At 29.0% G+C, this 18586-nt stretch overlaps 1 protein-coding gene across 13 annotated transcripts in view; it reads right to left on the bottom strand.

The window, feature by feature from the left end:
* Nucleotides 1-18586, bottom strand: part of LOC114119561 (CUGBP Elav-like family member 1) — a 180995-nt gene that overhangs the window by 63918 nt on the left and 98491 nt on the right. For all 13 annotated transcript variants that reach the window (XM_050204393.1, XM_050204395.1, XM_050204387.1 and 10 more), the window contains one exon: nt 4127-4209. In XM_050204393.1, the coding sequence (XP_050060350.1) occupies nt 4127-4209 (83 nt within the window). The remainder of the gene's footprint in view (nt 1-4126; nt 4210-18586) is intronic.

Genomic DNA, 18586 nt, shown 5'->3' with positions numbered 1-18586 from the left:
ATTTTAATATTTAAGTAAAGTCAGGTTTCCACTACATGTCTACACCGTATCGCGTTATGTATATTTAATATGTGGGCGCAACAAAAGGTTGGTAACACATTACCTACAATCTTAATATAATATTAGGCACGGTATATTAAAAACCTGATTTGAATTTACCTATTATTAAACTTAAAGGTAACAACATTTTCTGTGCTTTATTGGAGGTTTCTTTCAATGTTTTAATTTTGAAGCGAGTTATGGTCATTTTTAATTTGTAGTAATTTAGTAGTAAGTTCAATTTTAGGTAAGTACTCTATATATTAAAACTAACTAAGCTATATTACTCGATCCAGCGAGAGAACACCCGATTCAACACATCCTCTCACGATGCCCTGCCATCGAGACTGGTTAAACTATGCGTCCACGGCGCGGCGTGTTTTTGGACAAAGTATAGAGGAGATTTGCTGAACAAACACTTTTCATGATACGCGCTACTAGTGGCATCATCATAATACGCGTATGGAATTTATACAAATCAAAATTATAAAATATTGATTGTATGCTAACTTCAGTGACAACAACGATAATAATAATGATAATAATAATAATACAATAAATAATAACTAGTAAACGATTTATCTTGGAATCATTTTCCTAAACAAACTAAATAGTATTATATTAATCGTTTTCTTCAGCGGCATTAAATCTAGACTCTTAAATACTAATGATAATCATAGTAATTCGCTTTAATGCGTCCTATCAAAGGATTTCAGTTCTCTATATGTTTATATTAAACATATCCGAGAGGTCTTTGAACTAAAATGAATAATTATAACATAGAACATACACAAAAGACATAACGGTAAATAAGCATAACATTAATATGTTTCACTAGAAATAATAATATTAATTCATTTGGTGTTATAGTTTGTCTCCATAAATTGAGCTAAGCTCTTTAGTTTCGTTTACCTATATGGCTATGTGCAAATAAATTCAGAAAGCGCTTTAATCACATTAAGCTGTTCATTTAGACATTTACGCGTGTACTTTACAGCTTGATTGACATTATTTAATGAAGTATAAAATTGATTATAAAAGTATAGCTCGCTATTGTACAAAGAAACTGTCTCAAGTATATAGATATATGATGGTGGTCAAGCACTTTCTCTCACACACACACGAGATAAAAAAAAGTATATATACATAATTTACGTTGTACTTTATCGATTAACTGCCCTAGAGGACTTTCAGTAAATTAAAAAGGTTATAAAAAGGGATTTTTTAAATTTCAAACGATTATTATTATCAATGTATAAAGTATAGAGGTAAAAATAAAAATAAAAGTAGTACCTATATACAAATACATAAGACATTTTCTCGTCGGAACTGATTTGTTATTGAACGTAAATTATATGCTATTTCACTTAATTCAGTGTTTTAAAGTCAAACATACTCTCGTTGTATTTTTATTTTTATACATTGGCTTATTCAGATTTCAATGGCACTATATAATATGTCAGCCATCGTGCTTTTAAGGCGTGAACTTTTCCTCTGAAAGCCTAGTGATCATTCTTCTCGCTATACATACTTTAGTCGTGTAGGAGCAAGACTAATGACTTATTTTTTTTTTCACTCAAAGGACGTGGAACGCATTGAATTCAAATTCATGTGCTTATCGATTGATATAACATCAAACGGAAATAAATAATAATATGCAATTCAGTTAAATATAATAAATTAAACAAATTTTTCATTCGAGATAACAACACTATAAGTATATACTTTTTAATTGGCAATTTAAAGTTAAAATGTTTTATTGTTGTGTTATTCATCCATTAAATAAATATACATTATCCAAAATCATAGTTGGAAAGTATAATAATGTACCTAAATACCTGATAATATAATAATAATAAAAAAAAGGATTATATTACATAATATATAAAGTGACTTACTAATCATACTCAGTGTTTATCTTTTTTTTCTTTTTCAATAATGCAGTTATTTAAAATATAATATTTTTAAAATTTTTAAACAAACATTTTTGAGATTTTTGTACTACTGCAGAAGGACTAAGGAGTATCCAGTGGAGATACAAAATTGTGTTTTTGTTTTTTGTTTTTTAATGACAATATTCATTTCATGCGCAGAAAATTATTTAGCGGATAATTTTTCTAGATATTTTTGACGTATCAAAATCAAAATTCAAACGAGTAGCTTATAAGTTACTAAACTTTATTTAATATAAATAATAAGACCGTGAAAAAAATTTGGAAGATATTAAGGCTATGGTAATTTGAATATTTTAGTAATTTATGTTAATCTATCTATATAATATAGATATGTATAACTTTAAAAAAATGATCTAAGTATAATAAATACTATATTTGTTATATACATTTTATATTTTTCAAAAACTATTATGACTTTTATTCTTAATATAAAGAATTTAATAACTAAAAAACACTGACTTGAATATTTTAAAGTGGTTACATAAAATCGATTACAAAAAATATACGCGAAATAATTTACAGTATAAAAAGGGTTCTATTTTAAAAACAGAAGTTTGTTTCTTTACAGGACTTCCTTAAATAGTCCATAAAATTATAAAAACTCAAGAGTTTGAAAATGTGCTTTTAAAATTTGAAGTACCTATATTTAAAATTTTTTAAAATAAAAATTTCAATTAATTCATTATTAAATGAACAATGGTGATCAGTATGCTTGGTGAATCGTCATGTATATAATTTATATACCGTTGTTATCGGACATAATTTAAAAATGTCATAATAAAATCAATAGGTATACAAATATACGTACAATTTCGTGACCAATTATTTTTTACCATATCTACGTCTAACTGATTTAACCTTACATTTTGAATATGTTTATTTTATTTGACTTGATAAATTATCATGGTTTAATTTGTCTTAGGTGGAAGTAAATATATCATTATTACATTTAGAATATTTAAGTAAACGCATATTATTATACAAAAAATTAGGAGAATGTATTAACCTCAAACGATCAACTCGTTGGACAAGAAAATAAAAAACTGTAATTTTGATTTATCAATATGTATTGATGCGTTGTATTAGACAGCAGTCGTAAAGAAAACGCGAACATGCCAGTTTTCATAATAGTATAATAATATGAAAGTTTTATTTACGGCGACGGTGATCATGATCATTAAACGGTGAATGCATAAGGTCATTCAGATACATTCTGGACTGTGTAGTCCATATTCGTATTTAAACGTAATTTCAGCTCACAATTGTAAAATATTCCAGGTATTGTATCTCTTGTAGGTATACCAGTATTAGAATATGTTTAGATATATTTTTATATTTTCAAAAATTCTTGACTATATTATAGGTATGCCGCGGCGTGATAATACGATAATATGCAAATTAAATTTTTCCCCTTTTTGAACGATTTACTCGCGCATTTAGGTGTGCACCAAAGTCCGCAATGGCAGGATGGACGGACGGATGGGGTGGTGTGTATATAATATATATATATATATATATTGCTTTAGGTTAGTCGGTATAGTGGTTATGGAGCGGGATGGTGGTGAGGATATGCGAGGAGAGATCATTATAAAATGCTCTGCGGTGAAAAATTCCTTTGTGTTGAGAACGTTTTTTTTTTTATCTTGTCTCTTTTGCCCCTTTTTAGTGACAGTTTTTGCGTGTTTCGGTCCGCCGGTTTCCGCGGGACGCCTTGTACCAGCTTTGTAAAAACAATGTCACCGAACCGGGGGTGCGCGCGCGCTATCGGCGGCGTGGCGATTAATCTTGCTCTAATTGATTTAAAACGGTGGAATTAGCTGTGGAAGCTATAATAATATTATATAGAGAAAAATTAAATCGTTTTTGTTCGACTATCGCGGGAGCATCACGATTTAATAATATAAAAAACCAACCCAGAACCATTTGATAAGCAAATAATGCAATTTATGGTGAACAAGGAGGAAAAAGAGAAAGCGAGGTTATAGGGAGATAATATTATATAGTGACAGACAACAATAGTGACACAGTGTATACGGTATAGTCTACAACTATTATACCTTGTACAAACAATTAAATTAAAAGTAAATAAATACAATTATATATTATATAGGTATAGAGATAGTGATTCTTACCCCTGGTAGCGTCTTGATATTGTGTAAAGCGTTTTGAGCATCGAGAGCGGCTTTTCTCGTATAATACGTTACGAAGCAACATCCTGTAAACAAACAAAACGATACAATTAGTTAATTGTTAAAAAATCGAGGGAATTTCGTTGAAAAATGAAGGACGTTTATTTTATATTTATTGGTTTACTCGCTAACCAGAATATACTACCAATGTATGTTATGTAAAAACTATACAATTTATTGTAGTATAAACGTAACGATGTAATTTTGTTATCATTTCCAGTATCGTTACATTTTTATGCAAATCGAATAAATGAAATCAATATGATCAAAATGTGAAAATAAATATCTTGGTTTTTTTTTTAAGTTTTTTTTACTGATTTTTTTTTTTTAGGCAGTTAGTTAGCTATACTGAGAGAAATAGTACAGTATGTTAAAATTTAAATTCTAGTTAAATTGTCAAACGACTCAAACGATTGGTTTAAACGAGCATATAATTTCTAGTAAATACTGCAATAGCTAAATCTCAGTATATATAATAATATATTAAATTTGTTTACATTCGAGAAACGATTGTAAAAATCGCATTTTATAAGGACGAGCGATTTTGTGCGATTTTGTACGAGTTTCTTTGTATATTTGCTATATATATTATAAATCTTTGAATCGTTTTCTAAACCGTCTCCCATTCCGTCAGGACAAACTTCTTTCAAATTTCCTTCTCTTCTATATATATTATATAGGTACTATAATAATAATAATGTATACATATATACTATGCGCTGAATGCATTCATATCCCTGTTTCGCTTCGTTTGGCCCCATCGTGTACGGTACCCTCTCTTTAACTGCAAATCAGCGAACTGTGTCGTTTCCTTTACGTGGTCAGCTGACTTTTCTTATTATTATTATTACTTTTGTCCACAGGGAAGTCCGTTAGGAATAAATCAGAATGAATTATCGTCAAAGCTATTTTGACTCATTTTGTATTACTTTAGAGAAAAAATGGATGTGTGTAGGTTATATACGTACTCACTGTACAGTGTACACTGATATTTTTTTAACCATACGCAGATTGGTATACCCTTCTTAACTCATGAGTCATGATCTAAAAAATGTAATATATTTGATATTATCCCCCTTCTATATAATTTTCAAGTAATAATGAAAAATTAAAATCCTATTTAAAATTTTTAAGTGAAGTAAGATGTTTTTTTTTACGTATAAATAGTACACAATTTTATAGTAATACTTATTATAATTATACGTATAATTATATTGTATATTAAGTATAAATAAAGGAAAAATACGTGATAATATGATGCAGATATACAAACATATTATGTAATTAACCATTAACACAAAAAAAAATGATTAAAAGGAAATTCGATCAAAATGTTGGTTGTTGCTTTTGAATACGCGACTCGCGAGTATAATTTAGTTCATACCTCAAGTATGTGCCATGCTTTTTGTTGGAATTTATTTTTAAATCATTATTAGTATTATTACATGAATATTATATTTATTTTATAATATAAGATATGTCAGTATAGTGTCTCTGGGGAAATATACAGTTAAACAGTTATGATGCTGCTATTTATATAAATATAAAAAGTATACCATTAATAATTTTACAAACAGATAAATAGTTCTTTCGTTATCACTTGTGATATTTCCACCTAGCTAAAAGGTTAGGTTATACTATAATAACTTTATATTAGCTCGAGTGATAATTCATATTTAAAACAAGATACATCTTAATTAGAACGTACAGAATGAGAACTTAAAATTAACCCTGAATAGACTTGAAATTACGTATACTCGATATTCAGAAATATTAGAATGGATAAAAATTAAATTTCAGATCCTCATTATAATAAACTATGATAAACTACCTATTTGTATAATATCTGATAACACTTTAATAACAAATGTTAATGGGTAGACTAGAGGTAGTTTACTATAAGTAGACTACTGGTAGTTATACTGAAAAATATATTGTTATTAAATTGTTGAGTAAGGGCATGGTATGGCACAGTTGGCGCATTAATTGACTGACAGTGTAAGTGTAAGTCCGTTTCCTACTTATGTAACACCAGCAAGTGCAGCAAAAAACTAAACAGTTTGTACTTCGCTGCATCGGATGCACCGCACTGCGGCGGAACAGCATGGTCAGAATAGAATTAACACTCACTGTACGGATTTACGTAAGACATGGCGTTAAGCGAGTGTTTCCATTGCTAGTTTTTGAATGAGTGACTACCTAGGAAACCTAGTAAGAAACACACACGTCCTATCATAACTTAATATGCCTAACCATAATTTTTAAGATAAATAGTATCTAGCTGTATCTAACATAAATATACATAAATATATAATATAAATATTATATATTTATATTATTTATTAAATCACATTTATTGGGATGTACAAAGATATTGTTTACTCGTTATTGAGTCTGAAAGCAAACCTGATAATTTAAACATTTACAAAAAACAAAAACATTCAAAAATTAAGAAAATAAGATAAATAACCTAATTTTTTATGTAAAAAATGTTTAATAGAATATAAAAAATATTATTATTTAGATTGTATCAATTTAATTCATGTTCTCTAAAAGTCAATGTAACTCGAATAGCTCTAATTCTTGTAAAGGTTCTTTAGGTTATCGTAATATAAGCGTAAAAAATGATAAAATGACAAAATATTTACCACCAATTTTGTAGTCGATAAAATTTGTTTTGTAAACATATTCATGAAATGAAAAAAAAATGTATGGTGGTAGAGAGATAAAATGTTCATTTTAAATAATTTTATAAAATAAATTAGCATCGTACAATGTTTATAGTGAAATAATGAGAATCAACTTGTATTAACAGAAGAAATGAATATCTGCAACATAGTTCACGTATAATATTATATATTTTATTATTTTATTTTTCCTTTGAAGTTTCAGATTTTTTTAGATTTATCACCAAGATTTTTTTTAAAAACATTATTCCCCTGTCGCGCTTCAGTGAAAATTGATTCGGAAATTCTATGAGACGTCTAGGTCAAATCGTATATACACTGGGCAGGACGTGTGTTTTTCGACGGTGGTGGTCTATTTTGATATCCAGACGGGTTCAAAGGTGCTAAGATTGATGGGGTATCACGCGTGACAAAGTTAAATCGAAACTTCTGAATAATTCTGTTATTACCAAAAGAAAAAAAAGAAACCTTTTGAAAAATCGTATAACTTTCACACGCGCGCGTACACACACACACACACACACATATTACACCTTTACTACATTATACGACTACGTTTACGTACCCTACATACGTCCCAGACAAAACACGTGGCGGCTGCAGTTACCCGGGCAACCGGTACGGTGATTTATGGAGTCAAGGTTCGGCAGTATTTTCCGGATATACTCATACATGGTTGTTTTACACGCAAGGTGGTGGAGATGTGGAAGTGGAGGGAAAAAAGTCACTATGGCCAGAATAGGATGACGTTGGTGGTGAATCGATGGAAGGGTAAGGGTCGACACAGAGGAAGGGATAAGGATAATCAAATTGTGTGTGTGTAAGTGTGGAGGGGGAGTAAAAAGAATTCAGCGCATTTCCATATTATTATTATATATACGTGTTTCACTAACGGTAAAATACCGTCGAAAGTCTTTGAATTAATCAACCCACGCACATTCCGATGGAATTACGTTCTGATGTACAGCTAAGGGATTGGGGTAGGGGTACATACGTCGTTACGCTTTCGATCCCGTAAAAGTTCGCGATAAATTAGACATTATTCGGTTGATGAATATAATTTTTTTCTTACTGTATATACAATATGCCGCAAGTAAAATAAATCTAGAAAAAAAAATTCATATCGGATAATGTGATAATGTACAACAATAGTTTGTCGTACTTAGTAACCTAAACTTATGTGATCGATCGGTTTCCGTGGACGCAATCAATAAAATACAACACAATATTAATATAATTTAGGTATACTGCGCATGTATATACACGCTTAATTTATTATTCTGCGATGCAGAACCACGCGCTTAATTTTGTTTATCGTTTGACAAATCCGATTTCATTATTTCGTCTCGAAAAATCGTTCAACTGCAGATTCGACTATATATATATGCGTTTGTAATGATTTAAAATTGTTATCAGTGATTTAAAACTCACAGAGAATAAATCTACGGATTACGCTGAGATTATTTTGTTGGTGCTTTTTAAACGAAACGCATAGAGAATATTATTATTATTATTGTTGTATTAAATTGTTTTTCGAGTACCCGGGCCTCATTCAAATGGGGACATAGAGATTATGTCTGATAATTCAAAAGAGGAATTTCGGTCTTCTTTTAACATCCCACTGCATGCTACCATGGTCCTTTCGCCGATTCATCACCAATAACATCAGGAAAAAAGATTACGCGACTGGAAAGAGAGATGGATTAAATCTTAGATTAAATTTTATCGTCGTTATTATTATTATATTCGTTTCCTATATACCCCCAGAAATGGAAGAAATGCCGACGTTTTTGTTATTATCATTTATTTCAGTGCGGTTTATTCAACTGTAGAGAACGAATAGGCCTCGACAGTGAAAATTTGATGTACAATGGTCAGTTACCCATAAAACGTATTTTATTATAATATAATACGCAATTAACACATGTTTGAACTGATTGATAGTGTAGTTATGTGACGACTATGACCAGGGTCGAGCTAGTCAACGAACTACATGCAGAATTTACTATACTTTCTGTAACGTAAATTGTAATTATTATTATCCTTATTATATTATCGTTGCTCTATCTTTCTTAGACTGTATAGGTACCGTTCGTTGTGCGTGTAAGCAGCACGGATTCTGGCAAAACGTAATTGGATCTTACGTGACGCGATTAAGAGACTTTCCGGAGACTGACAGACCATAAAAGCTATATTATATACCACCCGCGAACCGGTGCTCGTGTATAAATATACATATATATATATATAATATAAAGTATATAGTCGACAAAGATTATTGTACAGAAACTAAAACCGTGTAACGAGACAAATGTTCGTCGAAGTTGGACAATGAAAGTTTCCGTCGAAATGAGCCCCCCAGCGCCAATAAACAGCGCGTACCAACATCGACCCTTCGTCATCCCCTAGTCGACCACCGCGCGCATATATAAAATACATACATATATAAACCCGTTCCTTCCGACATCAACGAACCGTCCTTCACCCTCTACCCCTTAGCGGCTCTCTGATACACTCTGCCATGTCCTATCCTGTTATCCAATACCGAAAACACTAGAATCTGTCACATCACCATAGCCGCCGCCACCACCGCCACCACTTTAATATATCTAATACAGCGACGACGATAACACGGTTTACATTATATAATGTACAGGACGACGTTCGATTGGAGAATCAAGATAATGATATACATAATAATAACAATAATAGCGTAATATACAGCGTGCTTTCGTCGATAAGAACGTACGACATCGGCTGTCGGAAGTATCGAGTCGAATTCGTAAGTTTCCAACATTGACATTTATTGTCCGCGGCAGTGTGTATAATATTCGTATAATATTATACACTACGATTACAATACGATATTATATCCACCTGAAAACGTCGTTTTGATTTCATTTCGGAAGTCTGAGAGAACTTCGTGAAAGAACATATTATACTAGTCACTAAATAGATGTAATACAACAACTTTAAAACTTGACTTCGACGAACGTGACCAATCAGATTTTAACAATCGCGTTGGAAAATCACGTCTGCCGTATAAACGGAAATTTGATGGCGGTAACACCGAATCAAATGTACCTATACGTAGTTTCATATTTAATTCGTTTGTACCTCGAAGGAAACAAGATAACAACCCATCGCCCTAGTACAATCACCCTACAAGTCCAATGTAATGAAAAATTACCGATTTTTTTCGTTTCACTATATATAATAATCGTTTTGATCTGATTATTTTACCTTGGACTTACAATATTATAGTTAGAAAAATCCACGCTTATATGCGTTGCCGGCTATTTTACTGCCTCGAGTATACGTTCAAGTAATTTGAAATGTAATTTCCTGTTTAAGTTTTCGTGTATTATTTTTCCTTCGACTCCATCAAGTGTATTAAATGAATTGGATATATGTTGTGGATTTTAATCCGTGACATTTAATTTTAATTAATTCTTCCGTGTAATATTTTAAGTGATTATAAAAGAAGCCAATTATGAAAATAAATTCATAAAAAACATTAAAAATAATATATTGATCATAATTTTGATAATTATTGTTTTTTAACCTATATTAAGAGATAAAAAAAATAGTTCAGATAAATCATAATTTATATTTAAATACCTATTAATAAGCAACATTATTTTAGTATGTTGAATTAAAATATAAAATAATATTTATTATTTTTAACATAAATATTTATATGGGTATTAATTTGAAAAGTGAATAAGCTACTCAATTTCTTTGAACATCACATTTTTATCTCGAGGAATTTAATAACTCATATAAAACACAACACTTGAATATTTTTTATAACTACATAAATTAAATATGCATATATATTATAGAATATTTTATGTTAATAGCTGGATTTAATCGAAACAATGCTGGATTAAAATACCTGCGCGTACAAATCCAATATTCATTATTATTTTTTTTTATTTTATAAAATCATCATAAATTACAAAATATAAAATTAAAATATTATAGTTAACATGATTTTATATCTCTTTTAAGCTAGAAGCTTGTGTAAGGTATATAGAGTAAAATTAATAATTAATAAATTACGTGATTGAAATTTAAAAAAGAAAGGACTGAAAAAAGAGAAAAAAGAAACATAATACAAATAAACAAAAAATATACTAAAAAATTAAAATAAATATTAATATTAATGACTTAAACTAGTTGCGAAAAAACCAGTCATAAACTATTTTTTACATTACTTTTAGAAACGTGAATATTTTTTGAAAAAATTTAAATGGTATACAATTGAACAACACAGACCTTAAATAGTGTATACTATATTATTTCATATAAAAAAAACAAAGTTTAATAATATTGAGCGATATTGCTGGGTTAATACCAAGGGCACCACACCACCTATTTGAAACGTATTTTCATTTCTTTTTCAGGACCTATAAGTTCGAACAAAGAAGTGGAGAACGTAATATTTTACCTTATTTCTATTTTTCTACTCCTGAAGAGCAAAGCTGTATTGTTGAGAGTTGTATTACTGAAAGGCTAACCACAAGAACGATTTATTATATTACAGAATATATCCCAGACCCTAATGAAAGTCGTATTTTTTTTTTTACTTTTTTCCTCGTGCACTTCTCTTTTTCCTAAAAAACTTTGTCGCTATTGCGGTAATCGGAAGCTCCCTGTCGCGTATAATATCGTTATTTCACAAGGGAGAACACAAAAAAAGAAGAAACATTATGCCTCAACTTGAAACACCAGTGCACCATTGTTTTCAAAGTTTTAGGGTCCTCGACGATAAAAAAAAGAACACATAACATTTTTTACGTTATTAAACACGCGATGACTGTAATAATTAATGTTTAATTGAATTTCATAGTAGTACTGGTGCATTCGTACCATTCGCATTGGGGAGAAAAACTAGGGAGATCTATACACAAACATATTATACATGTTTTACCAACGTGACATGCTTATCGTATTAACATATTATATTAAGATGTACTGCTATTGCAATCGGACATTTTCGTATATCGTTAGTCTTGTATGGTAAATTGAGTTAAATACACGTTTCATATTTTATGATTATGTGTCGAAGTATAGTTGAGTATTTTTTTCCAAAACTTGAAAAATAGTAGAACTTTAACTCTTATTACACAACCATAATGTCTATTATTATTACTAATTTGAATGTAGTATATTTTAAGAATAATGCTGAAACGGCTTATGTAATATACTATAGTATTATCCCATACTACAGCTATATTGTATACATTAGTATATTTCTTAAATATTTTTTTTTTTGAAAATATTCCCGATGTCTTATAAATGTTTGCAATATTAATTAAATTGTATTTTATTTTTCATAACGGGAGGGAGCTTTTTACTTATTTTCAAAAACATAATCTAATTAGTATATATTACATGATAGTTTGCTGACGTCACTGCGATAACTCATTTTGCTCGTTATGTAGGCCATTTAGTTCGTATGAAAAGCATGTATTTTAACACTCGTTTGAGATTTAAATTATTTGGAAACACGTTTTTAGGTAAATTACTCAGCAAAAGTTACATAATTTTACCATAAACGTTAATAATACCAACCGATTGAGCACACGATGTTAGATATAACATTTAACTATTTGCAACAATTGAATACATACAGTCTTCCAAAATATTATACTATTATAAAACCTTTTAAGTTGTGTATAATAGGTAGGAACATAAATAAATTCGAAATAAATAGAATATGTCTCATTAAATTGTATGTTATTAAACATTAGTGTCATGCTATATGTTTTGTAGTAACATGTATGTACTTGAATGTATGTTTATAATAAGAGTAGTCAACAGCGCTTGCTAATAAAGTATTTTTGGATACGATGTTAAAAAGTTGGAACAAAAGATTTATTTAATTTTTCTTCGAGTATAATTACATTTAACTATGTAATAATTAATATATAAATATGTAATTTACAAATCACGTATCGATGGTACAGGGTTTATAATACGATATCATGATGGAGTTGTGTTGTTAATGAATTTCATCATAATGAATGGAAGGAGAAGATTGTTACATTTTAGGATATTATCTATGATTGGGTGGAGATAGTGGTGAGGTTAGCGATAGTGACAAGGAGGAGTGACTGAAACAGGGAAACGGATCTTTCCGGTGGTCCTTAAAAGACACCCTTAAGCGATGAAAAATTGAACCTGTCAGCCATCAAAAACTAAATGTCTAGCACACACACACACATACACAACAATCAGCTTAAGTCCACCGGAGCGATTTGTTCCGGTTTCCGGAATCGTTTTTATTGCGCACCGTCAATAAGATGACAGTCCTCCCGTAATTTTCCGGTTACTATATATTATATATATAATAAATACGTACAATGTACATACATATATATATATATATACACTGTCTCATCGAAATTCTATTCCGACCATATAACCTAATCCGTGTTACCGCTGCCGCTGCCACCATCGATGTGTGATTCGTCATCCGTTTCCGAATAGACGTTGGATTACATTGCAGTTGGCTGTGAGGGTGGTTAGTGAACTTTAAGTGAGGACATTCCGATGGGACTATATAATATACGAAAAGTTCCTCCTACCAAACTTACAAAATATTATTTTCACGCAAACGCGTATTTTTAGATATAATATATATTGCATATTGAGGAGAATTCCGTGAATTCTGCTCAAATAGCCGAAAATCATCTGCACTTCATTAGAAATGTCCGGTCTTTAATCGAATAGCACTAGTCCCGCAGGACTGATGGTCGAACAGTGAGAGCATTTTGCACAGGTTAGTGAACACCGAAATATCGTGTAGTGGTGGTATTGACGCAATGACGCTATATAATATTATTACATACATCTGCGCAGTGTGTTATCTCGTGTTTAAGCGGAGTGGAAACGCGTAACTATAAAGCTTTTCGGTTAAGCCGGGAGGAGGGGGTTCCGCATATCATTGCGTACAAGTTTGGAATTCGATTACGTATATCTGAACGCAAACCGAAGTCATACTAGTGCAGACAGATTTAAACGTCATTTAGATAATAAGTCAATTAAATTTTCCCGTAACATAACCCATATACACGTATATTATAATGATTTGTAGATAGGTAGGTATGTACTAATATATAGTTTATATCGTATTATTTGTTTTGTGCGTATATACATACAAATAATATATTATGTTTATAAGCTTAAGTCCGTTAAGTTAGGTTGTTATAATAATCAACATTATAGTACTATACTATATATATACAGTATACACTATATTATAATATGTATTATGTATCATGGTTGTAGTATAAAGCAAAAGTACAACTATTATATGTGCTGCTGGTAAACAACAGACCTAATTTTATATTATACAGTCGATGTTTACAAAGACTATTCGATTTCATTATTTTGAGTCAAAAATCGTATTTCGAATTTAAAGGGAAAGGAAAACAACGATTGCTATTCGGTGTAAACGTCGTTGATTATAATTCCAGGGCGTCTCGACAGAATGGCGGATGAGGGTTGTATTGGAGGTTTGTTTCAAATTATTCGGTCGTGATGTGTGGTCGGTTAGCGGGTCCTCGGCCGTTATACACGAGAAAAAGTCGATCAACCGGAAACACTTGCGTTTAAAGGTGTTTTATTTACTAAAGAGTGTATACGGAGAACATGCTGAAGCCCATAAATAAATCAGAAACGAGCAACGACACGGAGAGAAGAGAAAAAATAAAGAAGCTAACGGCAAACAGCGAGATATAAAAGTTTCAAAGCTGCTTTGAACTTCACTATAATCTGGGGTTTTGCTCTGTTCATGTGAGAGAGGATCGACATGATCCGATTACGCTAAAACGAAAAACATTATAAAATAAATAGAAAATATTTCACTAATAATCATAATATTCGTTCAGCGTAGAGAACACGAATAAGACAATCAAAGTCAAGTTATAATTTTGACAATCAAAATCATAGGATTTTCGCTGACACAAATATGAATTAAGTAGGAAATTACATAATATGCTTGACAGCTGATGAGTTTAGTCAATAATGATATAAATAAATTCTTCAGAATCTTTTAGATTAAATATTTATTGTCGTTGGAGTGGTTAGACGAAAAATATTTAATACATTGTCTTACATAGATAGGTAAATCTTTAATATAAATTAATATCGATCTTCGAATTAGTTTTATTGTTTGTAAAAATTAAGATGTGTTTTAAATTTAAATACAATTTTTGTTGTAAAGACAAAGTCGATCTAGTACAAATCAATAATAAGACAATAACGCACTCCGTCCCAGTAACGCGAAGGTATAGTTACTATGACTAATGCGTATTTACAATATGACGAGTCTATTGCAAGATTAACCCTATATTCGTTTAGTAATATAATGAATTATTTAAGCTCCTTAAATTCGATTTTGAATTATAATCTCCAAGTAGACTACAATATATATAATATAAATACATACATAGGTATGGCATCGACCCATTTAACTATATTATATTATAATATAATATATGGTGCAAGCGCATATCAATCTAAGTGTGCTTTAAACATATCCATCGAGTGTTTTCGAGTGTTTATATTTATGTATTACGATGTTCGTATAAATTCTCACGAGTAATGTTATTATCCGTACGCTCATTAAAATGGAATTAACGCTCTAAATTAAGAGACATCTAAATAAGACATGAGTGTTTAGAGAACCTACCATGTCATTTAACATTTAATTATAATGAAAAGATTATTTTTCGATATAGCACATAAGTAATGTTTATGATTATCATGAATAAAACTATTTAATAGATAAGAGAGCATTGTATAATGTTGTTGAAATTATTATTAGAACTCTTGGTGGTCCGAGAAATTAAATGAATTTTGTAGACAGTACGTAAATAATGAGAAAACGGTTTATTAAATTATTTTACCCTTCTTGTGTAAGTATCGTTATATAATTCTAAAGTTCTAAAGATAACATACATCCGAGTATTATTTAGTGTACAAATCCGATTATATATCTTGATCATTCTGTTAAAAAGCTTGAAGAAACAAAATTTAATTTTATGCACATTCTCATGTAAGTTATCTGCCTATATTTAGTACACTTATAAATGACCACAAATTATTATTACACGTATTAAAGTTAAAACAAATTTATTCGGAAAATTTAAGTGTGACAAATAATAATAATTATAATATTTATTGGTGCCATAACTAGCCAGAACTAGTATTAAGACATAATGTATATTAAATTAAATACAGGTTTATTCTTTGATCAAACACCATTCATTATTTTAAAATTTATTAACGTTTTTGAAAATTTTTTTTTGATATTTTTGTTGCTATAATTTTTATTGTAATTTTTAAGTTATTTAATTTTTGAATGGAAATATACATTTTTTAAATTCATATTCTAAAGCAAAATATTTAAAAACTTAAAAAAATAAATATTTATATTATATTTCGACACATTTTCGAAATTTAAATTCAGACGAGTAGTTTATCAGTTATACTTTTTAATATTTAGGTTAGCGGAGGGGATTCAGAGATACTTCACAGAATTATGCTCTACTTCTTCACTTATTTTTTACTTTAAATATGTATAACTCATTAGTCACAAATTTAGATATCAGAATATTTAAAAAAATATTCTGCTTAAGAATATCAGTTTAAAAATATATGTTGTCATTAAAAAAAAAAATAACATAAATTATAATGATAAAAATATTGTTTATTTCGACTAGAAATTAAGTAAAAAAAATATTTTCAAACACTCTTATAGCTTTTGAAATAATGAATGATGTTCGGTAAAAGGATTACCTAGTATATATTGATATATTATTAAGTATAAAGACACTTTACTTATACCACACAGTGCACATACGTTTTGTGCTTTTAAATTATTAAGTAAGCAAACCAAATTATTTACCGAGTTATAATTATATGTATAATATCTACTTCTACTTATCAAATACATATATTATAAAATAAATAGAGTGATTCACCAAGTGTGATTATCTATTTTTTCTTCTTTAAAAACAAAATTATTAAAAATTTGATTTTTGGAATTTTTTTAAATAGATAAAAATGATATTTTTAAATGTTTAAAAAGTTCAAAATTTTGTTTTCCACTTTTGTTTTGACTACTCTTACCACAGTAAATTATTTAATTATTTTAACATTTTTTACTTATCAAATTTAAAATTCTAATAAATAGTTTTTAAGTTATTTAACTTTGTTTACTAAGAAGGATAATAGGTACATATTATAATAATGGATTTAGATGATATGAGAATAGAAGTAATTTAATATAAAAATGGTCAAGTATACCAATACATTAAATCGAATACTTATTATAATATCTATTATCATTTTTAAGGACTATTAATTTTCCTTCCTATAAATATATTTGTAAAATAATAAATCTCAAGAATTTCAAAATATGGTCTTAAGTGTGTTTCAAATTTGCAAAAATAGAATTTGAATAAATTTATCATTAATTTAAAAAAGTTTATGAGCATCCTTAATGTACATTACGTAGTATCATATTATTAACCTTAGTTGTCGAGTCGTAAAGAAAAATATTTCTGTTTAAAATTGAATATTATAGACGAGCCTATAGTTTGATAAGTATATATAACATAAGCCAACATAAATTAGAATTCGTAAAAAAACTTCACTGAATAAAATTAATAACAAAAAAATATAAAGTATAAAGCCGACTAATATAGATTTTACTCACAAACTTTTCTTCGGATCACAAATCAAATTATAATTTTCTTAACAAGTTAAAAATCTCATAAGACTTTAATTGAATACGAATCAAGTCATATCAAAATCAAGATGCTACTCGTAACAGTTACTAAATAAAATATAAATACAGTATTATTTTTTACAATATTTAAACGTTCTAGGTACCTGCTTTTGAAATAACAAAATAAAATTACAAGTACATAGCTAGAAAATTTAATATAAAACCATGTATCTATATTAATATATAAATGCTTTTCGTTTATTTGTTAATAAATAAAAAAATGTTTTCGTAGCGAACAAAAGACACTATATATCGCATTGCGTCGAAACCTCGCACGCGTTCGCATGTATAATATATATATATATATAAGAAAATGTAAAGAGAAGAAAAAATTAACGAACATTACAATATAGGGTAGTATAATATGTATACAACTCTCACAAACCTTTCTCTCTTTCATTCTCTCTCTTTATTTAAGTTTTTTTTTTTTAAAACACACAAAAGAGCACAAATTAATTGTATTTACCGCTAAAATATTATGAGCTTTTGTTATCTGGTATCCCATGCTTTTACATTTCTGTACCGTAAAAAATCAGAAAAAATATATTTTTAAAAATTATTTGATATACTTTGGTACGTATATCAAATAGACTACTTTGGTTGTTTTGAAACATAATAGATAATTAATTGATTTTATGATTTGTTTTTTTATATTTTTAATCACTAGGTACTAAAAATTAAGTACTGTATTCAAACCTGCTGTATAAAATTACGCAATAATTATATTTGAGTTAAAATGCTAACCATTTTAATATTTTGATTTTACAGTAAAGCGTTATAATGGTAATTATGATATTAAAGTATATTAAGTATAGAAAACTATTGGATAAATAATTGACTGTTTAAGTTTTTTGTTTTTTAATTCACTGCCTACTAATATAAAACAACGTTGATTAATCTCAATAGAAT

The sequence above is a fragment of the Aphis gossypii genome, chromosome 3, assembly GCF_020184175.1.
Source record: "Aphis gossypii isolate Hap1 chromosome 3, ASM2018417v2, whole genome shotgun sequence".
NCBI lineage: Eukaryota > Metazoa > Arthropoda > Insecta > Hemiptera > Aphididae > Aphis > Aphis gossypii.
Note: the sequence above shows the minus strand (reverse complement) of the source record. Positions and strands in the feature narration are given on the sequence as shown.